The sequence below is a fragment of the Acipenser ruthenus genome, chromosome 8, assembly GCF_902713425.1.
Source record: "Acipenser ruthenus chromosome 8, fAciRut3.2 maternal haplotype, whole genome shotgun sequence".
NCBI lineage: Eukaryota > Metazoa > Chordata > Actinopteri > Acipenseriformes > Acipenseridae > Acipenser > Acipenser ruthenus.
In genome coordinates, this window is record NC_081196.1 from 57,943,225 (window position 1) to 57,968,141 (window position 24,917).

The 24,917-nt window shown below is 36.4% G+C and overlaps 1 protein-coding gene across 4 annotated transcripts in view; it reads left to right on the plus strand.

The window, feature by feature from the left end:
• The first annotated feature begins 285 nt into the window (after positions 1-285).
• The window catches only part of LOC117406996 (protocadherin-9), a 217,777-nt gene continuing 193,145 nt past the window's right edge, over positions 286-24,917 (plus strand). For all 4 annotated transcript variants that reach the window (XM_034011510.3, XM_034011512.3, XM_034011511.3 and 1 more), the window contains exons 1-2: positions 286-1,029; positions 1,671-4,811. In XM_034011510.3, coding sequence (XP_033867401.2) covers positions 1,788-4,811 — 3,024 coding nt within the window. In that variant the 5' untranslated portion in view covers positions 286-1,029; positions 1,671-1,787. The remainder of the gene's footprint in view (positions 1,030-1,670; positions 4,812-24,917) is intronic.

A 24,917-nucleotide genomic window follows, 5' to 3' on the forward strand; every position in this document is an offset into this window, starting at 1 on the left:
AAATAAATGACACAAGCAGATTAAGTGGCTGTTCAAACAGCAATGTACTTTCATCCCCGCTCCTGTCATTATTGTCTCAGGCTCAGCCCCAAGCTCCTGCTCTCCTGTGCAGGCTCAACAAGCGATTCAGCAGTACTTGGTCAGGCATGAATGACATTACCACTAACCAATCTCTACGGTGCGGCTCCTCACAAGGCAACGTTATGACACAAGGGGTCCAATAACTACGATTGTGGGCGGTGGATGGTGTAACTCACACCCCCTCTGGGCTTATTGAGAGTTAGAACAAGAAATTCAGTTCAGTGAGGGGAGTGAGCAAGAAAGAGAGGTTATTAAACGAGACTCTTATATTACCAAACTATAAGGACATCACATCTGTTAGTACTACTACAGAAAAGGCAGATGTTTCCTAAAATACGTAGGATGTCATAAAGTAGAACATGGTGTGACTGTATGAAACTGCCGAAACGCTGTCTGAATAGAAAAGAGCATCTTCGTAAACCTGGACCAGTGAGAACTGATGCGGTCCGACTGCACCAATATATTTCAAGCAATTGCAGTATATCCATTGCATAGTACTTTGTCTTGTATGGATGCGGACTGACTGCATTTTTATTTGGTTGTCCAAAGGAAAATAGAATGAGCTGATCACCTGATTCTGTTTGTTGGAGCGGATCCCTGATAACTGCAGTACATGGATTCAGTAGTGAATTATTGATTAACACTGGAAAGTTACACGAATACGGATTTTTATTAAAATAAAAATGATAAACGAATTTGTAAACCCCTGTTCGAAGCACCGTGATATATTTGTGTTATTCGCATGGATCAAATCCTCCTCATCATCTAATAATCATTTCTCGTGAGAAAAAGAGATACACAAGTGTCTAAAAACTGGATTATTTCAACTACCGTATTGTTGGTGAAACGAAAAGGATCTCATTTAAGATGTGCAACTGCATTATTTGGCAACAGTATGCTTGTGTGAAACCCAGTACATGGTAACCGCATCTTCAGAAGAAAGCACCGGTAAGAAAACGCACAGTTGATTTATGCTCAGTAAATAAATACAAATCTGATTATATGACCCTGCTCCAGCAGACGGAATAATAAGATACTCATCATATTGGTTAGCAAGACCAATGATATTAATCGTTTTGGTGTAATGCATATATAGTTAGACTGTATATAAAGTTTAGAAAGCAAGAGCTTACAATGCATTTCAATTGGGTCTTTAAAGATGATGTTAAGTTCGTGCATGGTTGCTGTGGTTGCTGCAGCATGATCTTATCGCAAGATCCTTGGTATTGTAAAAGAAAAATTGAACCAAGATGATGCGAAAATATTAACATATGTTTTTCAGCTGACAGCACATTTAAAACAATTTGCTGGTAAGTGGAAAAAATAGGTTACTTACCTTCAGCAAATATTTTATATGTAGTTGTCACAAATACATTTTATATTTTATTTCAAACCTTTTAATGGTTCTATTTAAACTAGTCTAGTTATTATGTTGCAAGTCGTTTTCTATTATAACAAATGAAGCTTGTAATATAGTCATTATGTGCCTGGTACTCAAAGAAGCGATGATCAAGATGTTATATACATGTACAGTCTGTTATATTTGATGGTTACATGATACTTAAGATACATGTGTTATTTATTTATAGGATTGTGGCAGCAGCTGCTGTCTGAGAATTACAGAATTAATGAATCCTGCCCTCTGAGAACATGTGTATTGTGCTAATACTAGTGAACTAAAGAAGCAGAAGACTTTAACAGTTACCATGGACCTGAGGGATTTTTACCTGCTGGCTTCTCTGGTTGCCTGCTTGTGGTTAGACCCTGCTATCGCCCAAGAACTGATCTACCCTATTAGAGAGGAGTTGCCTGAAAATGTACTCATTGGAAACATACCAAAGGATTTGAATATTTCTCATGTCAATGCGGCCACTGGAACTAGTGCTAATTTGGTCTACAGGCTTGTTTCCAATACCCCTTTGGTCAGAGTGTCAGGCAGTACGGGAGAAATATTTACAACTTCCAACAGAATCGACAGGGAGAGACTCTGTGCTGGCCCATCTTATGAAGAAAATGAATGTTCTTTTGAGATTGAGGTGGTTATCCTCCCTAATGACTTTTTTAGGCTCATCAAGATTAAAATTGTAGTCAAGGACATCAATGATAATGCGCCCATGTTTCAGTACCCTGTCATCAATATTTCCATTCCAGAAAACACACTGATAAATAGCCGCTTTCCAATTCCATCAGCCACGGATCCGGACATAGGCTTTAACAGTGTGCAGCACTATGAACTGGTAAACGGGCAAAGTGCCTTTGGGCTGGACATTGTAGAGACACCAGAAGGAGAAAAGTGGCCACAACTTATTGTTCAGCAAAACTTAGACAGAGAGCTGAAAGATACTTACGTAATGAAGATAAAGGTGGAGGATGGAGGCACCCCTCAAAAGTCAAGCACTGCAATCCTACAAGTGACAGTAAGTGATGTAAATGACAATAAACCCATTTTTAAAGCGAGCCAAATTGAAGTCCATATTCCAGAAAACGCACCTGTGGGGACTTCTGTGTTTCAGCTACAGGCCACAGATGCAGATGTGGGTTCCAATGCTGAAATCAGGTACATTTTCAGTACCACAGTTTCACCAGCCACGAAAAAGCTCTTTGCATTAAATGCCACCACAGGCCTTATTACAGTCCAGAGACCTTTAGATAGAGAGGAAACAGCTGCCCACAAACTGTTAGTACTAGCTAGCGATGGCAGCTCTAGTCCCGCTAGGGCAACTATTCTTATCAACGTGACTGACGTGAATGATAATCCTCCAAACATAGACCTGAAGTACATTATCAGTCCAATTAATGGAACAGTTTACCTGTCTGAGAAAGGTCCTGTCAATACAAAGATTGCTTTGATCACAGTTTCTGATAAGGACACTGATGTCAATGGCAAAGTGATTTGCTTTATCGAAAAAGATGTCCCATTCCATCTAAAGGCCGTTTATGATAACCAGTATTTGCTAGAGACCTCTGCCCTATTGGACTACGAAGGTACCAAAGAATACATTTTTAAAATTGTAGCTTCTGATTCTGGCAAACCAAGCTTAAATCAGACAGCTTTAGTTCGAGTTAAGCTGGAAGACGAAAATGACAACCCTCCCATTTTCAGCCAGCCAGTAATTGAGTTGTCTGTTCTCGAAAACAATGTACGTGGTCTGTACCTCACGACTATTAGTGCCACAGATGATGACAGTGGGAAGAATTCCGAAATTGTTTATCAGCTTGGACCTAATGCCTCCTTCTTCGATTTAGATCGCAAAACAGGGGTTTTGACAGCATCCAGAGTTTTTGACAGAGAGGAGCAAGAGCGTTTTCTTTTTACAGTCACCGCCAGAGATAATGGGACCCCTCCACTACAGAGCCAGGCAGCTGTTATTGTAACTGTGCAGGATGAAAATGACAATAGTCCTAAGTTTACCCATAATCACTTTCAGTTTTTTGTGTCAGAGAACTTGTCAAAGTACAGCACAGTAGGAGTGATCACTGTAACAGATTCAGATGCCGGGGTGAATGCTGATGTGACTCTTTCCATTTTAAATGACAATGAGAACTTCATATTAGACCCCTTCTCTGGAGTTATAAAGTCCAATATTTCCTTTGACAGAGAACTACAAAGCTCATATACATTTGATGTCAAGGCCATTGATGGAGGTCGACCCATTCGTTCATCTTCTGCTAAAGTGACTATAAATATTATAGATGTCAATGATAACAGCCCTGTTGTCATTTATCCACCCTCAAATACTTCATTTAAGTTGGTACCTCTTTCTGCCATCCCTGGATCTGTTGTGGCAGAGGTCTTTGCTATGGATGTTGACACTGGAATGAACGCTGAGCTTAAATATACTATTGTTAGTGGAAATAACAAGGGGTTGTTTAGAATAGATCCTGTGACTGGTAATATTACCCTTGAGGAAAAGCCAATTACTACTGATGTGGGGCTTCATCGATTAGTGGTCAACATAAGTGATCTGGGTTACCCCAAGTCTTTGCACACCCTTGTTCTTGTATTTCTCTATGTAAATGATACTGTTGGCAATGCTACCTATATTTATGACCTGATACGCAGAACTATGGAAACTCCCTTGGATAGAAATATAGGTGACAGCAGTGAGCCTTATCAGAGTGGGGACTATCTGACAATTATGATTGCTATAGTGGCAGGTGCCATGGTTGTTATTGTAGTCATCTTTGTCACAGTGCTGGTGCGCTGCCGTCATGCCTCAAGGTTTAAAGCTGCCCAGAGAAATAAGCAAGGTACTGAATGGATGTCTCCTAATCAAGAGAACAAGCAGAACAAGAAAAAGAAAAGAAAGAAAAGGAAATCGCCCAAGAATTCTCTGCTGAATTTTGTCACCATCGAGGAGTCCAAACCTGATGACCCTGTGCATGAACCAATGAATGGGACTATAAGTCTCCCTGCTGAACTGGAGGAGCAGGGTATAGGACGCTTTGACTGGAGCACAGCACCAACTACAACCTTTAAACCGAACAGCCCTGACCTAGCTAGGCATTATAAATCTGCCTCTCCGCAGTCTGCTTTTCATCTGAAAGCAGACACCCCAGTGTCAGTGAAAAAACACCATGTGATTCAGGAGCTCCCTTTGGACAACACCTTTGTCGGGGGTTGTGACACCCTTTCCAAGCGATCTTCAACTAGTTCAGACCACTTCAGTGCCTCAGAGTGCAGCTCCCAGGGAGGCTTCAAGACAAAGGGCCCCATGCACACCAGACAGGTAAAAGAGCACTTTTACTGGTCTATCAGTACTGCATATAATTGCCCAGTCCATCAGTACTAATGTGCCAGTATTCATTTTATTTGCTCTGTTTAGGAGTCTAAAAAAGGAACTGCATTGAGAACACATTTATTCAGTTTACCACTTATTGCTTTTGAACCAAAAAGCTTTCAGGTTATTTTCTATTGCTTTACGACAAACACAGGGATTTTTTTTTTTCATTTAGAAAAGTTTATTAATTGCCTTGTGAACATGTTATATATTTAAACAAAGGTTATGCTTATTATTAACTTTATAAAGTCTGCATTCTTGTATGCACATGGATTTAAAACTTTTGTAAAAACAAGTTTGAGCTTTTCAAGGATTGAAGTTGCACTCTCCCTTTTCAAAGTTTGTGAAAGAAACATTTTTTTCTTGTCCGTCTACTCAGATCATTGTCTTGTTCACTGTAGATAAAAAACAGCCCCCCCCCCACTTATTTTCAGTTATGTTTAGTAGTGCGTTCCACAGTGAAGTCATTAGATTCATTTATACAATTCATTCATTTGGAAAATGTATAATGCATATACATCCTTATTTTGTGGTTTCTGGTGCATAAGAAGTTGTGCACAGCTGGAGTTAGATTTCATAGTGTTCCTTCTGAACATTTTCTTTAATTTGTATTTAAATCTGCATTACATGGGTTTCTTCATGAGTAAATATACATATTCCATATTAGATATAATTGTATGATTAAAGTGAGCTTTGCAAAAGCATACTGTGTGATAATTGTTCAGAGAACAAAAAATAAAATAAACATAATTATGCGGCAAAATCATTCAGGCATAAATTAATATTTCCATTTCCTGGTAATGCATAAGTAAACCATCTAAGATTGTTATGAACCTTGAAACATACCCAGTGCAAAATGATTAGTAATGAATTACTCAAAATGCAGCCTAATCCACAATCAGCCTTATTAATTTCCTGCTAATAAAGAGTAAACTACAACACAGTTTTGTTTTGAATTCAGCTTGATAGACGCATTAGAAGGAGTTACACTATAGCCTGTAGATGGCACTGATGCACCACGTGGTTCTTGCTGGCAAGGTGCCAGTCTGCAGTATCTCATAACAATGGAGAAGGGGGGGGGGGGGGGGTCGAGCTGTTACTACAGTCAAACAAATTCAGCTGTTTAATGAAAATATTAATGTACAACAGATTTAGTAAATTAGTTGGAACTATAAATGGTAACGCTCTGCTTCAGGAAAGTAAACCAATGTGAGGCTATGGATGTGGACGGTGTGAAAGATTAATAGTATTTATCACAGAAAAGCAGCAAATGAAAATCCTAATGATACTGTAATTTTATGCCATTATCTTGTAAGTGATCTTGCATAGAGGTAAAATATTTTGTTTGAGACCAAGTATTGACTTGTTTTCATTGTAATCACGTTGTATAAAATATGTTGAATGTGGATATTGGCAAAAGGTCAGAACCTGTTTGTACTATTTGTAAAATGAGTGATGCACTATGCAAACTTTAGTTTCAAACAACTGATCAGGCCATTAGAAAATGTGTATGCATAATATACAAAATAAATAGTTAAGAATATAAAATGAAGAAGCAATCATTGTGTATAGTGTACTGATCTGAAAATAAGAAATACATTTTATTGCACCGGCTTAAAGCAAAAAATAAATAAATAATAATAATACAAAAATTAATTACGGATTCTATTTTCAAATTCTAGTATTTTTTAAATTATAAATTGCTTTGTGTCAGACATATAAGTAACACATTGTTTTAATCCTTGGGAGCAGGCCTGGATATTGCTCAAGCACTTTTGCTTTTGCTCAAATGTGTAGCATCAACAGGGTTTTGGTGACAGCAGTTTTATTGCAGCCAGAGGCTTTACGGAGAACTGTTTTATTACTTCACCCAAACTCTGCTGACAGTGATAGGGGAATTAATTGTGTTGCCCCCAGTGAGCTTTATTTGGTAGAAACAGCTGTTGAAGTTATGAAAACACTGACCCATTTATATTAGACAACAAAGACTACTCATAGTTCACATATTGTGTCTAAGAATTTAAGAGCAGTTATGATAGGTCAAAAACAATGAGGTTCTGAGTGGTGTGCTTAAATGTAGAAATAAACTGTAATGAATCCACAGGAGAATGAAGAACATTTAGAACAGCATTAAAAAAAGAACACTTTATGTCAATTTTTTGTTTCTATTTTGGTTTGGGACCCATTTTTACATTTACAGTCAAGCCAATGTTAACACCTACCTATGCAGGGATACTGTGTCTGTTTCATGCCCTGATGAAGGCAAAGATACAACTCGATGACAAATCTAACAAAGTTATCACACCATTTACATGTCTTGAAGCAGTTTGGACTAATTTGTAAATACAGGCCAGCTTGTTTTTAAATTGATGTAAATTAATGTAAATGTTTGTAGACATCCCCCCCCCCCATTTGTTTCTGAAATTGGTTCCAGAGTATTGCAGTTGGAATAACTACATTGATTAACCAATTTCTAATTGAGCTGCATGAAAAAAGAAGAGAAAAAACTTGTAATATTAGTTATTATGCTGTTTAATGTTGTTTGTTTAGCCATTGTAATAGTACATATTTTTGAACTGCATTAGTTGGTTGTTATTGCCTTTACGTTTGCATTGAAGTCTGAGCAGACACGTCAGCTTACCACTTTACACAATAGGCTGTTGCCATGTGCTAAAGTTTCTGCTTGAAGCTAGAAAACCTGACTTGAATAATTATGCTTTTCTTGGATATGCAAATGTAACTGTTGAATTGCTCCTATACACAATCAGGTCTGACTTTGAAATACATGCTCTTGCTGAGAACAAGGAACATGGCATGGTTATGATTTATTTTGTAGTGGTTCTATGGCTATCTGGTGAAAGAACATCTTATCCAAAGATGTAAGCCCAAGTGCTATAGACTTGCCATTGTAATATTCTGCCTTGAAGGAGTCTGAGTATTCTGCGTGTTCATTCGCCATGCTAATCAGGGATTAGTATATAACGGGCCCTTAGGATTGGGGGAGTTTGAAAAGATTAATGGACTATGACAACACTGCACCTAAGGGGAAGTACTGTTGCAAATTCTTCTTAGTTGTGCTGATGCAGACCACAGTGATACTCATGCATGCATATTTTCATCACTTTTCTAGACTTCTCAGTCAAACCAGATGGATTTTGTACTTTAAATTTATTACAGTTATGAATGTAACTGAAATATTCAATTTTAGGTTGAATTGACTAGGTTCTAGAAATGCACTGTGGATTTAAATGTGAGGATTCTTACAAAAGTTGGTTACCAGGTTGTCTTGGTTACCAGTACTGCCATTTTGTTTTGTTTTTCTTTTTATCTAATGAGGGCATATGTATATTTTATCAGACTTGGTTGCTCAATTTTACTTTATTAGTGCAGATTGACAGATTCACTTACATTGGAAATGACTAAAGCTGCATCCACACTGGACAGAATGTCACCGGATGTCAATCCACACCAGACACGACTTGGAAATGAACCAAAAGACTGGAAATAAATACATGACCCCGCCCATGCATTTCTTTTGGACATACTAGAGATGGGCTGTCCCATTACACAGGTCTTGTTTGGTTACCACCCTGACCTCCGGCAACTCCGTTGTAAAATAAAGGCTGGACTTATAAAATCTATAGATTAGAGTTATTGAACATCCCTATATATCCAACACTTTTATTGTTATCATTATTAGTTGTAGTAATTGTACAGTTGTATTTGTAGTTTTTTTTTTTTTTTTTTTGTGGCACCAGTAGTAGTCGTATTAGTCTGATTTGAAGCCCAGTACATCTCCAGCTGTACAATAGCAGTATAGCATACATGCCAACAGTCCCAATATGGTCGGGACAGTCCCGATTTCCTAGCAAATGTCCCGCGTCCCGATGCACAGGAAGAAAGTCTAGATATTTACACATAGAAAAAAAAAAATCATTTATTCTGCACAGTAGAGTTAGTGAAAACCCCACGCTGTGCTCTTCGTGCATCTGACACATCTGCTGATCACTAACTTATACAAAGCCAAAGGAAAGAACGCTTCATTATGTCTTTGTCGTGTTGAGTTGGGGGGGATATGTCTATTATATGATAAGGAGTGTTTTCTGCGTATGACACCCCCCCCCCCCAAATGTTGGCAAGTATGGTATAGTTGAACAGATATTTTCAACAAAATTATTTCATTGTTATACATTTATATATACAACCTACAGCAGTCTCAATTGTGTTTCTTTACAAATTCCTTTGATCCTTTTTGTTTATTAATTTTTTTAAAGTATTTTAAAGTGCAACATTATTATTATTATTAGTCGTAGTCGTAGTCGTCGTAGTGGTATTATTATTATTATTATTATTATTATTATTATTATTATTATTATTATTATTATTATTACATTGTTGTTGTTAAGCACTACATAATCGCCGTCTTCATTATTATTATTATTATTATTATTATTATTATTATTATTATTATTATTATTATTATTACACCAGCGCGTCTATACCCAAGCGTCAGTTCCCTTTCCCCGGTAAAAAAAAAAAAAAAAAAAAGTACTTTATAGTATTACACTTAGTGCGAAAATACCTTGCCTCCCTCCCCTCACTGTTGCTCTTGCCAAATATACAAAGAAAATACGGCTGTGTTAGAGGAAGAAGCGATTCATACTGTACATAAGTTTAAACATACATTTCCATTTGACTTGAACTTCTTAAAAAGGGAATTTAGATAGTCTTCTAAAAATAACAAACTTAAGTACCGTGCCTATTTAAACAAAGATAGATAACCCCAGTGTGTGTTTATGCATATTTGTACGTGCGTGTTTGTGTGTGTACTTTTTTTATCTGCATTTTGTGTGTAAATGTCAATATGACTTGACCACAGTTTTACAGGAGCTGATTATGCAGCAAAAGATTTGACCAGTACATCTTGTAACTCATATAGTGATATTTTTCATTTAATAAAGACTGAATCAGCAAAACAAAGCACATAAAAATAAAATAATCAGTCATATTAATTAATTGCGCAATGCGAATATCGTTTCCTGAATTGTATATGCTAGGTTTCAGATCGATCTTCTAAGTCAATGCATAAGACATTTTACAATGCTATACATACTCACTGTATTTCGTACACTTAGAGTGAAAAAGACATTCTTTCATAGAACACATAGGTTGTTTGTTTGAAAAAAAGGTGTTATACAATGGCATACCTCTGCCGTATGGTTACTGACTCAGGTAAATGATTATATAGTTCATTCATCACTTGTAAGCTCGAAACTGATTGGTCAATTCACGGTGTCCATGGAAACATAACCCCGGAAACGAAATGCCCTCAGAGAAGGAATGTTTTACTCGACTTACATACGTAATGAATTGTGGAAATTGCCACTATTTTACTGGAGTAAAATAAACATTTTGAATACTATTCACCGAAACATACGAGCACTGCAAAGTAGACGACAATTTAGCCGGAAATGAGAAGGCTGGGGATGCGTCACATAGAATACAAACGTGTTGCTGGCTTTGTTTTACAACGTATAGAATAGTGGATAATATGTTTGTTTGTTTGGTGAATCGCCACAAAACTTCGCTTTATGCGTATGTAAAGACATTCTTCTTGTCACGGATTTGTGCCACAGAACAATTGTGTGAACAAAACATTATTTATCATTAAAACAATTTTTAAAAAAAAAATCATTTAAAAAAAGCCATAGCTTAAAATGTGGTCACATGTTCAAGTTGTGTGAATGCGGGGTCTTTTTTGTGTCATTTTTAAAAGCCAGCAAAAGTACACATTTTTCACTTAAATGCGAGATATGTAGACTGCATGTATGCTCTGCTTTATTTTTGCTTATTAATAAACCTATTTTTATGCAACTTGCATAGAAAATGTCTCTGTGCTTCTAAATGCACAACCTGCAAGCCACCCAGGCATTGTCTTTCTTCTGGATGTCTTTGTAGTCGTTCAATTTGCAATCATATAATAATGGATACTGCTGTACCTCATCAATATACTTTTCGTCATCGATGATTAACTTGTTTTAAGGCATGACTTGTTTTGAGGCGTGATGTGTTTTGAAGTGTGTATTTGACATGTGTCAAGGGTGTTAACCTTGCTTCTGATTGGTCACTTTCATTCCAGTCGCGCGACGAAAAAAAAATAGAAACACGTTCTATTTTAGCAACGCAAAATGTTCTCAAAGCGACATCACTCACATTGCTCGCTGCTGGTGTGGATACTCCCATTTGACTGCAATGACTTCTAAATTATTCGCTAGCATTGCTCACGTCCAGTGTGGCTGCAGTTTAATGATTAAGACCAGTTTAGAAGTTCAACCACAGGTTTCCCATAAACCGTACTTCAACCTGTTTTAACAATTTTGATAGGTTGTCCATTTTGTTTTATATAGAATCCGCTGATACATGTATCCAATGGTTTGTTTTTTTATATAATGGCCATTTGATAACTTCTAGATTTTAATTGCATTAATTTAATGACAGATGCAGTCTGGTGAAAAATACAGAAGTGGTACATTGTAGGTTTAATGAAACTACAGATGCACACCAATGTACATATGCATGTTCCCTCAAATCCATTTGGTTCTTTGTTTCTCCAGAAGGTATAACATGTCATTTAGTTTGGATGTAAACAGTTGCTGACTGTGTTTTCGTTGTTAATTTATATACATTTCATAATTGTTACTAACTGAGTAGTTAAATGGTCTACCCCAGAATATGATTAGGTGTATGAGGCAACAGTGCCAGTTCACGACTGAACTGTGTTGTACAAAAAAAAAAAAAAAAATTGTCAAATCTGATTTAAACATAGTCCCTTGGGACTACAAAAATACTTCCAGACCCATTAATTGGTATACTGGTGTTCCAGTGGACTGGAAGGCAACTTTATTTTATAAATAGTGGGATGAAGAAAATGTTTCTTTTTTTAGAGATATGACACAGGGTTAACAATATATATTTGTGAATACATAAATACCCCTTGGTGTTTTGATAAAAGGGATAATGCAAGTGAAATAAACAGTGTCTTGGTCTGTGTCTGCATGACCAAAAAATGATGTGAAGGTTGTTAAATGATTGTGGACTTACTTATGGATCATAATGCATCTTGACATGTGGGTTTTGTTCTAAATATTTATCAATGATACTTTGTTTCTATAGTCTAGCAGTGCAATTCGTAGTCTATAAGCACTCAAGGCTGTTTGTTGTTATATTTTGATGTGGTTGGCTCTTGGGAATGAATCCTTGGGTCAACTTGTCACAAATAGAACATCACTAAGCTATTATGAATGTGGTCTTGAAAAAAAAATAGAAACATGCAAGAATAGATTTCACATTAAGTGTAAATTGGCAGATGGCCAATTTAAAATTGTAAGACTGCATTCATATGTTATTTATCATGTAAAAAGATATATGTTTAATGTACATTAAACTCCTGATAAGCTTGCTACATGTGCTGTGTTATATTTTATTGGATTTGTTTTGCTTTATGTAATGCCAACTTTATATAGGAAGTCTGTACTTAGAAATGCAGATAGAAATTGAGTTTCAAAAATAAACAACTTTCTAAAGAATTGTTTGAGCACTGTTTACATATTTTTAATATATATATATAATTCCTTAATAAATGTTTGAAAGTGGTTCCTTGTTTTATTCATAATTTAAAACTAAATGAAACATGTAAACTGCAAAATCTATGTTCTGTTATAAGTAAGGTAAACCCAATCTGAAAGACAACCTCCACTGCCATTAAGGGGACTGAAACACATAAACACGTTAGTATCTAAAGGTCAACCTGTACAGTTATCACTGCATTATTCTAGTTCTACACTGGGTTTTTTAAACCACACCGCAGAACTTATTTTAAAGAAATGTATTGGTATAGATGGTTATATCATCTTTCTGGAGTAGTCTATTTAAAACGTTTAAAATCCAGCAATACACATTGAAAAAGTGTCTAAAGATCTGTAGAGTATGAAAACTGTGAAAAAAAAATGTACCCTAAGGACTTAACTGTCACCAGGGCTCTGTTTCCTTCATGTACCCCTTGTTTACGAAGGGTTAAGAAGGTTGGATGTGATAATAACTGACCTATTACATTTCCTTTCTTTTTATTTTTGTAAACACCATACTTGGGCGTAAGTGTATTCTCTAGATTTAGATACTGAACTGCTAAAGAAGTTTACAGGGTAAGTAGCTGCTTTTTATGTTTTAGCTGTCTTTTGCTTTTTATGATGTTAATAACCATTGTGAGAGGTGGTGAGTTTGGGTGGGAATGACATGTAGTTGTTGCATTTCAACTCTGCTGGGCCCACTTGGTGTAAGATAATACTGTGAAGCCGGTGGTACCAGCAAGTTAAAAGGTCACTGTTTGATTAAAAAAATGTAAACAAAAGTCATAACCACACCTTAATTGTTTACATCATCAAAAGGTAAGTGAAAGGTAAAAAAAGAAATACAATTACATTTGCCGCACCCTTTAAACTTCTGTGTGTTAGCTTTACATATATCACAATGCAGTACTGTATATCATACTGTGACAGGTAGCTGAGTGGGTGATGGGAAGAATAAAAGAGACCAGTCCCTTTTTTTAGTTATAATAATCTGCGGCTTTATTTTGCCACAACAGAAAAATAATGGAACCGGGATACACAACGATGTGTAACCCGGCAACCACAAAGCAAAAAGAACAGGGGGAAATTGGAAAAACCAAAAACAACGAAGAATGTTAATAAACCAAAACAAAAACAACAGTCCGTCCTTCCTCCTTTCCCCAAGGTACACAGGGTGGAACCAGTGCAGCACTTCCGGGTTTGCGCTCCTCCCGTCTTGCTCCGGAGCGTCCCGTTAGTGCTCTAATGGGTGAAATAAAACAAGGGGTTAACAGGGAACCTCTGTGCCACACAACCTTCCTTCTTATTTCCCTTCCCCTCGTTATTTGTACTCCGTCCGTTTACTTTCTCTCTCTCTCTCTTGCCGTCTCTCACGCAGTACCTTGACAGAAGGCACAGAACCCCGGACCACGCCCCCTTTTGTACGCTCTGTCCCGTTCCCATTGGGCAGCGCGGGCAGCGATTGCCACAGCGCTCCCCGTCTGGGTTGATGACGTTGTGCACCATGGCTCTGCCTGCTCCTCCTCCCCAACGCCCTCACCGGTCGGAAGGGAGATCTAAAACAAGAATTCATTCTCTCTTTGTCACACATACCCATAAACAAAATAAAGACCCGGGGCAAATCTTGAGCAAGACAACTACAGTGCATGCTTTGTTTTTAATTACCTAACAGTAGCTGTATTGAAAATCCCAACTTACTTGGATACCAACTTGCTTGAAAGATGCATAGATAAAGATAATATAAAATATGCTTTTTTATGGACTAGATACATATTTCAAAATTGTCTTTTTGCTTTTTCGTAAAACAGACACTTTTTGCAATGTCGGATACTGCTTAAAAGGGTGTTATCCCTACTCCGATTCCTGATGGCCAGAAACAGTTTTTTTAACCTGCGTTACATTAATAGTACCCATAAACACTTTGATACTTTAATGTTTGGTTGTCACTCTGCTTCAATCAACTTAAAATATACATTATGTTTTTTGGGGTTTTTTTTTAGACGCCTTTTAAACCTGTGCTTTCCTATATTCTATACTATCCTAATGATCCTATCATTCCGTGACAATTATGGCACTGCAAGGGAGGACCTGGTAAATTCAGCTCCTCCTGTTACCAATTGGCAACAATACAATCCACTCAATTAATCTTTCTAGTTTTTCAGGTTTGGTTACAGTATCAAGGTTTTAGATTTCAAAAACACACAAAATGTACCTCAGAGTGAATTGGCCTATTCTATGTTTGTATTTTAAATGACGGTGTTGCTAATAGGTGACAATTAACACATACACACGGAAACACTGTTTTCTGATTTGTTTCCATCATGTGTGAGTTAAGATCATTTATAGAGAACAGCCTCTAGGAGCTGAGAACCCCTATGTAACAGGGCGAGCAGCCCTGTACGGATTTATTTATTTTTAGAACGGGGTTTCCCCCTCCGCCCCTGTGCAGATTATTGTTTTGTTTTATGATTTATTATTGTATTATATTTGTGACGGCGAGGCGCCGCAGGTTTTGTTATTGTTTTTGTATTTATTATTGTATTTATATATGACGGCGTTGCCGCATTGTTTGTTATTATTTAGTAGCGTGGATGGGAAGCCCCATCCACACAGTAATTAATAAACTCGTGCAGATTGTGGCCGAGGGGTAATAGAATAATTACTAGCCAGTTAAACCCCTCGGCCACGATATAAAAGCCTGCAGCTCGCTGCACTCAAGGTGGGTGTATGAGGAGCGATAGTAGAGAGCGAGGAGCGAGAAAAACGTAACAAAAAAAAATACAGGAACAGTGAAAGCTACAGCCCAGCCTGACCTGTATTACTTATTATACTTTGTGTTCGTGATTATTTTTGTTTACTGTTTTATTTTCGCTCTGTGAGCAAGTCTTTTTGTTAAAACTTTTTATTTATTTTTGTTAAATAAAAAACGGCAAACGGCGCCTTGAACTGCAGTACTTGGTGTGTGTTTACCTTCCTGCTTCTGTCATGACGTCACCGCCCAGCCACCCTGTCACACCCTATTAACACAAATTTACTTAAAATTAAAAAAAGGGGTTCTTTTTCAGTTCCTAAACAACACATATTTCCAAGAAGGTCTTATTCATCGTGTTTCTCCATTTAAGTTGATACAATGCATTCTATTCTCATTCAAAAGCAAGTTGAACTGCCATATGTTCAGATTTCAGTATGTATGTTTTCTTCCCAAATAGTATCCTTTAATTCAAAAACAACTTTTATTGTGACATGCAAAAATACTTGTTATTTGCCTGATGATGCAGAATATCTTGCATTTTAACTCAATTAATGTGCGCAAAAGTACTTTCTAAAAAGGGCCCTTTTAGATGGCAGATTGGTGCGTTTTATTTTACCTGAGAACAGAATAAAGGCTGTGTTATTGTTAATTCAGATCCATGTCCGTGCACAGAAATATTATTCATGCATGCATACCAAGGTTGTTTCCTTGCATGCAGTTGTATAAAGATGCAGATAATAAGGTTCAACAACTCACTGGAGTGAGTGCAGGTGCTGAATGAAATAGACCAGTATTTACAAATCAATGACAGCCATGTCAATTTGAAAGAGCAAACACTATTACTGAAACTAAAATACAGCAGGGTGATTAAATTTATATACAACATTGCTTTAAGAGGCAACCTTAAACCTGACATGAATAACAACAGTATAAACAAGGCCAATGACTCACAAAGCAGTACATAAAATACCAAGGTACGATAATCTGCAGGGTATTTGGACAATCAAATAAAAGCTAAAGAAACCAAATCGTTTTTTAGACTCTTTTTGGTCGCTCATTTTCGACCTGCCACAGTAATAAGGGATAATGTGACATTTTAAATATCTGTAAATTTGTAAGTTGTTCCTTTGGGTCATATCTGAGTGACATGAAATATTGAATTGGACAAAAACCCCAGTGTCTTTCTCACATAGAAAAAAATAATCTCTTAACCCAACAACCTTAAGTAGAATGGCCACTTTGTACCGCAGGGGTTTCTGATTAACCACACAAAATGACATCACTGCTCTCTGAATCTCCTTATGGCTATCACCATTCAGTTACGGTGTTCTCATGACCTTGTTCCCTCAATAGGAAGTCTGGATATTTGTGCGCTCAATGAAAATCCAGTGTGTGGTATCCTGGATAGAGGTATCTGGAATACTTGGGGTGATATAAGTCAAACTTAACTTTGGTTCTTCCAGTCCATACCAATGCAAGACCTCAGCAGGGTCAATTAAACAGTAAAGGAATTGGCTGGAACAAAGCCCTGCAATTAACAGCACTGTACTGATTGTGCCATGGTTATCTACCACAGGAATAGAGATTGTATTCCTGATACTAAACCTATTAAACTCACTTTCCAGGATATGCACTGTAATTACACATGTCCCTTAAGCAAATACATGTACTATACATTTAATGAGCAGTACTCAGGGTACTGTGACACCACAGCATTTTTTTCTGAATCAGAATTCCAGATACATGCATGCAAAATGAAAATTGAGTATTTTCAGTATCTACTAATATAAGTGCATAAAACTGACAAACTTTACAACAGAACATGTAGTCTGTTGTTACGTTTTCATTGTAATAAATGGAACATCTTGGCAAATACACCTCCAATAACATGCCCTACATTTGGGTTATTTTGTGAACACAGTGCTGTGTAGAACATGGCAAGTCATCCATGCACATACATGCTTATAACCCAGAACTTGGGGAAAGGTGAGAATGGAAAACAAACAAACAAAAAAAAAAACACTTCAAGATTAAACAATTCTATAACTAGGATAAGTAAATGGCAGATGACATTGGGGGGTTATCTGACATTGTGTCTTAGAAAAACAGTTCTTACTATTGTTAGAAGTTGATCATTGAATTGTAGTTTGAGAGTCACAGCAGCCCACCGTGGCTACAGATCCTTGAGAGCAGATGTTAGCCAGGCTTGGGGACTACTGAGTAGTTGATAAGCATTTTGTACCTTGTGGGCAGTTATAGCTCATCTGTAGCTCAAACAAATGATATTTTATTCATTAGTGTCACACCCGTATCGATTCTCCATCACCACTTAATCATTTTGCTGCAGTGTAATTTTGGTGCTCCATCCTCCATTCTTCAGGGAACAGAACATCTAGTGAATACAGTAAGCTATAATAAGGATGCCACATGATGGTGACTAGATCTGTATTTTAGCCAATGTTACAATAAATGCCAGTGATTTAAATAGATGAAATGATTTTGTTATTCATAAGAATTATGTCACCACGACCCTGTAAAGGAGGAAGCGGTTAATGATAATGGATGGATGGATGGATAAAAATTATGTGCATGTTTGCAAAAAGTCTGATTTTCTTCCTGAAATAACACTGGAACCCATTTCTAAATACCAGGTCAAAAAGATACCAGCATAGGATCTTTAATAATTCTTGTACTGGAAACTGGAGTTTAATCAAAATGGATTATTGCATTTTTGCTTTTCTTAACTTTAAATTGTATTGTGCAATAGCCATATTTAGATGTCATGATAAACATTTGCAATTATTTGTACATTGTATCATATTTAACCAAATTGACAAACATTTAAAACTGGGACCTGCTTGTGAATCAGATTTTACAGACAAATGATGTACAATGAGGTAAACAGACTAGATTCCTCAATTCACAAACTAATGATTAGTGCTAGGATTTGGCCCTGGAATCTTCAAGCCCCTGGTCCTAAGGTTTATCCAGTAGACTTTACTGCCTCTGATCGTAGTACCTTTTAAAAATAAGTAGGTCCCCCGCTTTTTCCACTTTTCAATCAGATACTTTATATTAGAGCAGGCCCTTGTACACATCCTGAAGCCTCTGAGCTCCAACGAGAAATGGTTTAAGCTCTAGGCGCAACAAAGTACTTGTTATTTGTTGGCTCCAGTGTTTCTTTCAATTTGGAGCCACATTATGAAACTAGATGGACCATCCATTACAAGTGAAGGACAGCAGCCGCCTTTATTATCTGCTTGGAAAGAGCTAATGTTACATTAAACCTATACCAGTGAAAAAGACATTGTAAAGGAATTGGCTCTGATAATAAGAAACCCATTGCCCTAGAGTTATTTTTTTTTTTTACTCTAACTCCTTATATTCTTCTTTGTTTGGAACCAGGCTGGAAGTAATAAATATATTACACCCAGATTCTTCCAGATCTTACATTTCTAAAATAGAAAAGAGTTTAACAATTGTGCTGATCAGAAGCTCATATTATGGACATGACACTGTTGATATCACACAATCAATCCCTTATAGTCCAATTATGCATTAACTCATTGAACCTTTATACTGTACTGTAGTCTTTTTTCTAATATAGATGTTTGGGTTTCCTCATGTCAACAAATGCCATAAAAGGTTAAATAACTAATCAGAAATTAAGAAATCAAATAAGAATTACATGTATAGTATTTCATAATTAGACTCCTATACATTCCTGATTGTTTTGGAATATGGTTCTTTATTATTACAGGAGCTCATTATCCCACATTTGCTCATTATCCCACATGTGTGCCTTGCCCTATATTTGCCATTATATACTGTTGTAGTGTTTCAAAGGGAAAACTTGAACATGAGTTAGAGTATATGCAACAGATACTGTTTTTTCATATACTATTTTACTTCCCCAGGTAGAGACACACTATTTTGTTCACTTTCTGAAGAATAAACCAAGCAGTATCCCAAAACAAATCTAACCCTTTGGTTTTACAGAATGGTATTGGATGTCTCTTGGCAATAAATGAGAAGTTGTAGTGGCATTGACATGGAATCACACTGACATGAAATGTGAGTGTTCTAAGGAGAACAGGGGTAAAGGGATGGATGCCTATAGCAGGCTCCTGTCCATTAGCTGCAGAATGGCTGACAGTGTTTTCTGTTCCCTGATTCAAAGAGAATTGTATGGCTCTTTGGTGCAGGACAGTAAGCAGAAACTATGTGGGATAGGATATGTCACTCAGACTGATTGAGTGGCAAGGAGTTATTTGTTCCGTGCAGTGTGGTTGTTAACAAAAGCCAGGGGCTTACATTCATTTTAAATACTGATTCTACATGTATAAGAATATTGTAATGCGCTTTTATGAAATTTCTGTCAAAACACTGAAAACCCACTGTGACATTACTTACACTGTGTGACGGTTAGAAAGTGGATTGAAATTATACTATCTCTGCAACAGATAGGATTCATAGAGGATTCTCCCAGAAAATTTAGTACTGGACGAATCATCATTTTTTGTTTATTTTCTTGTATATGAGAATCATTGTATTCTGTTTTCTTGCTGAGTAGCCATTGACAAGTTGGGTGCGTGCAGGAGAAGCCCTGAGTAGCAGTTGGATAATTAAATCTATTTAGCATTGGTCTATAGGAATTTTCTGCAGTAAAACCCTGGGCTATTGAAATAAATTCATAATTCATGAGATACAATTTGGGATCCTGTGGGATCCACGGTCTTTTAGAGCAGCGCTTCCGCTAGCTCGTTGTCGGTCTAGTGAGGCAGAGCTGAGGGAACAACAGAGCGTTATTTTATAGGCCCAGCAATCCCCCAAGGCTCGCCTCTCAGCCTCTCAGAGAGGGAAAGCCAACACACCCTCCTCTCTTAGTTTTCATAATATTCAGTTTAACTAATTAAGAAATGTTGTACAATGTAAAAAAAATATATACAAATATATATTACTGTCACATAACAAATGATAATGCATTAAAAACTAAAATGTAAGGTAGGATGTTAGTCTATACCTTATGAAATTGGCTAACACATGACTGATTTCCTCATTCTATCACCCTTCAATCATAGTCAGTCTAATGGAGGATTGAGGAAGATGATTGATAAAGACATAACTGACATGCTGCAACTAAAACTTGGTAGCTAAATTTTGACTTATATTTTATTATTTTCTTCAAGGAATAATTACAATTTTATACTGTCCAGCTTTCGTTTAGGAATCTATTTATAACTGTTACTAATTGTGAATCGCTGTTTATTAAAATATAAGTACGTCCTGCTGCTTCATGTATTGTACAATTATATTTCTATATCCTGTTGTTTTTAATATTTCAAATTTGCATCTGCTGTAAGGACCTTGTGATAGAAAGACAGAACTTACACAATACATTTCTAGTGACTGTTTTATTTTTAAAGCTCAGAAAGCCTTGATTTACCTTCACAGTCCAGAACTCCAGTATCTCTGCATGATACCAAACAGCAGGAGTCATTGCATCTTACTATTAGTATCTGATATGTCATGTACTTGAACCTTTCATAAATAGATATGCACTTCCTTGTCTACAATACATTATCAAATGTATAAAAGTAAGAATCTTTAACCAAATGCAGCTCCAGGGTGTTTAGTTAATCTGGGGAGAAAAGGGCTTAGGGCTGGAAAAATGAAGCACCCAGTGAAGAATCTCCTGAATTATTCATTGTTTACTCACAAATCAGACACACACGCACGCACGCACGCACGCACGCACGCACGCACGCACACACACACACACACACACACACACACACACACACACACACACACACATATAAATGCATGCAAACACATGCACATGCTTCTCATGTTGTGGCACTAATTCGAGAAGAATATTATATTGTTATTGATTAAAACACATGCTGATACATTTCATTTGCTGGGAGGTGTTGCATTGCATGCTTAATGGCTTGCAGCTGATGCAGATATCTTATTCAGTCACAAGGGAGTATTAGCTGGTAGAGGGGGGCTGAGGAGATATGGCTGTGTGCACCTTGGATGAGCAGCAGCAGCAGCAGCCGCTGATACAATCGTCACTGTGAAGAATGAAATGATTGAGGGTCAGGAAAGCAGTAAAAATGAACAGCGGCAAAGGGCAAGCAGTGCAATACTGAAAGATGTTGGATATTATGTTCCTAAATAAAATCTTTCTCCCAGTCCTTAACAGTAGAATACACAGCAGAGTGATTATCGGGACTGCTTTTAAAAGCATGCGTCACCCAAACCAGCAATTATTTTAAAAGCCCACCTATCGAGAAGAACCCTTTATCTGAATGGAGACTTTTTTAACAAGAATATACTGTGAACTTGTTCTCATTTTTTTTTTTTTTAATTATGTTTAAAAACACTAAACTGTTGAAAACCCCTGTTACTAATATGAAGTAGAGTGCATAAAATAACACTCCAGGAAATCTATTTGTGTACTACAGAGAGAAATCTGAAAATAAGAGCTGTAAAAATATTTGTCTGTCTGAATCTACAGATAATAACAAATCAATAACTGTAATTCCATCTGACCTTCTCTCAACTGAAGGTGGAAAAATCTGTTTCTCGGGAGGTCAGGGCTTTCTCCAGAAAAGAAGTGATATGAAGCAGGACAAGTTTAGATGATAGGATTCATAGCATAACATTTATTTTTAATTTCCAAAGTCAGTACTAAGAAAGGTACAGAACTGTAGAATTACTGCAGAGCATTACAGAGATTAGGATTTCAGTTATATAAGGTAATGATTGCTGAAGACCAAGATATTGACAAGCTGTGAGATTTAGTTTAGAATAGCATGGGGATTTTAAATAATTTGAGCTGCAAACAGAAATTTTAAAAGGTTTGTTAATGATGTGAAACTGTAGTATGTGTGCATAAAGAGGAAACCCAGAATGCTAACCTTTAGGGAAATGTGTCTTGTGATTTAAATGCTGACTTTTAATTAAGCTAATTAATTGATTAGTAGCATAAGCTTTCCTCCAGTAGAGTTGTGTGGCTTTATTGTGTATGTTATTAATCAGCAAATTTGGAGTATCAGTATTTGTTTCTGTTTTAATTTTTGAAGGAAAAAAAAGCTTCTGTCTCTTCGTTGGCTTTGAATACAGCAAGTTGCTTATGGATCGCCTCAATCGTAGCTGCATGTATTGTTTTGAATGACATCCATGAATCATTTTACAAATTGAAAAACTGCTCCCTTGTAGCTCTTGTGTGTTTCACTTTACAATAGTAAACACAGGGTTAGGGTTTACATGGTTTTATGGCTTGGGAAGGCCAGTGTTTATTGCTCTATAGCCTGTAGTTAATGCATCAATCCAGAGAAAGTAAAAAATATAATTTACTGAATGTTACTTGCCAGCATGATTCATATTGTGTAAAAACACAATATCAGTCAATTTCAGACCATTTATACTTCAAAGCATCTCAATACATAGAAGAAAATTACATATTAAAGTGCAGCAATTAGGACCAAAACACGTTTATTAAAATCAAAAGAACCTCCGTTTTGCAATTACTTATTTTCTGACACAAATTCAATATTCCCATTTGTGTAATGTATTGATGCTGCATTTGTTTGAATTGTGTGTTTTAATTTGGTTTTGAAAGTGTAATTCTAACTGGAGGTCACAGATTGTTAACATGAGATGAGAGGATGTTTTTTTTTGTTTTTTTTTTCAACTTCATACTTTATTACGTTGTGTGCTTATGGCCTTTCTTTGACTAGGGTTCTCAAATGTAATCTTATCCTCTTATCATCTAAAAATAGATTGATCTGGTGAGTTGTCAGTCAAACAATGTTGTTACCCCTATTAAGTGGATGTTTTACAATACCTACCTTCTGTAGATATGCCAATACCAATATATAGTGATATTTTTAAACTAACACAGTGATATGGCACAAAAAGCAAATGCTGACAGTTTTTACAAAGCCAGGTTTTTCTTTAGCACTTTAAATAACAGGGCACGATTCGCCATTGCATCTGATAACTGGTTAATTACCAATGGTTCTTGATCCTACACAGTAACTGCTGTGTAAATACTTGGAAATGGCCTCGTGAAAAACATTTTGCTACCTGGTGAAACATGATGTTTTGTAATTACACACATTTCACCAGCAGTTACCATGCACAAGCAGAATCCTTTGTTGTAGTTATTACTGCTAAGACAACTACTATCTCATAATCTATTACAGGCAGTGTCCAACAAAACATATCCATTGTTTTAACTTTCTGGACACATCAATGATACAGGTCTGTTTCACTTACCCATTACTAGAATTTGACAAATGATGTGTAATTTCCTTTACATGTTGCTCCTGTGGAAGCTCATTTCTATTTATATGGGTATGCATGCCTCAAAATCACTAAAATGGCTGCAGCATAGTTTGACACAGATAAGTTTGCATGGGGAACAATTTGTACAAATGCGTGCCCATGATGTGATTGGTTTAATCCCTGGGAATGCAGAATGCTTCCAACTTTAAACATGGTAATTGGAAAGTAATATATTTGGACAGTTCGGAGTGTGAGCTGCGGTCTGTTTAATACTTCATGTGTATTGTTGGATGTAATAGAAAGACATTACTTATTTCTAATAACATATGGTTCTAGTGCTTCAATTCATTTATTAAACAGAACCCCCCCCCCCCCCCCAGAGTTTACAGTGTTAAGTCATAAACAGTGGAATCTGTTTAACATGTTTAAAAAAAAAAAAAAACGACCTACTGATATTATTATTAGTGATGGGCAACGATATGAACATTTTATATCGATATCGAAATACATCCATGATAATATCGGTCTTCCAAAGCAGAAAAATGTAATTAAATGTAACATTAACATAACAGATGTTAACATAAGATATTAACAGATATTTGCAGATGAGAAACAATAACGTTAACTTAGTGGTGCTTTGCTTCATAAATATCCATGGAGATAAAACCTTGTTATATATTTTTTTTCCATTCCATTGTCATCCACCTCAAAACCAAAATATTTCCCTACTTCACTTCCAGGTTGTTAATTTTCTAGCCATTCTGTAATTGTGTAAGTAATCTTAAGCTGCTCTGCGTACAAATGCTAACTCACGACACTCCTAATAGTATTAAGTATGGTGTCATGCCGAATTTTGCATTATTTTAAGACATGTTTTGACGTTTTTATACTGTTTTGTTGTCTAAAAAGTATGTCTCATTTAAATCACGGTGATGGCTAAATTAATAATAGCATAAGTAACCACTTGGACAAATTTCAATGAAACGCCGGTGCATGCGCATTTCTTGAAATAATGTAAAATTCGGCACAACACCAGCAACACTTTACAGACGACCAATAGTGCCAAACTTAATGCAGCATGCAAATAGCGTTCGGTACATAAACGTCAGTCAATGGAATACAATGGCTGAATAATACTTGTGTGTGGTGTTTCTTTGTCTATGAGACTGACAATGATTGGTATGTATAGGGTTTATTGTATCTTAATATAAAATAAAATTATACTGTGTTTGTATTTGTAGCAATATTATCAAGTGTACAAGATTATTTTGTTTTTAAATCCCAAGATATCGTGATATGGAAATTATTATCAATATTGAACAATATTAATGGCACATCAAAATATCGATATTGGTGCCCATCACTATTTATTATATG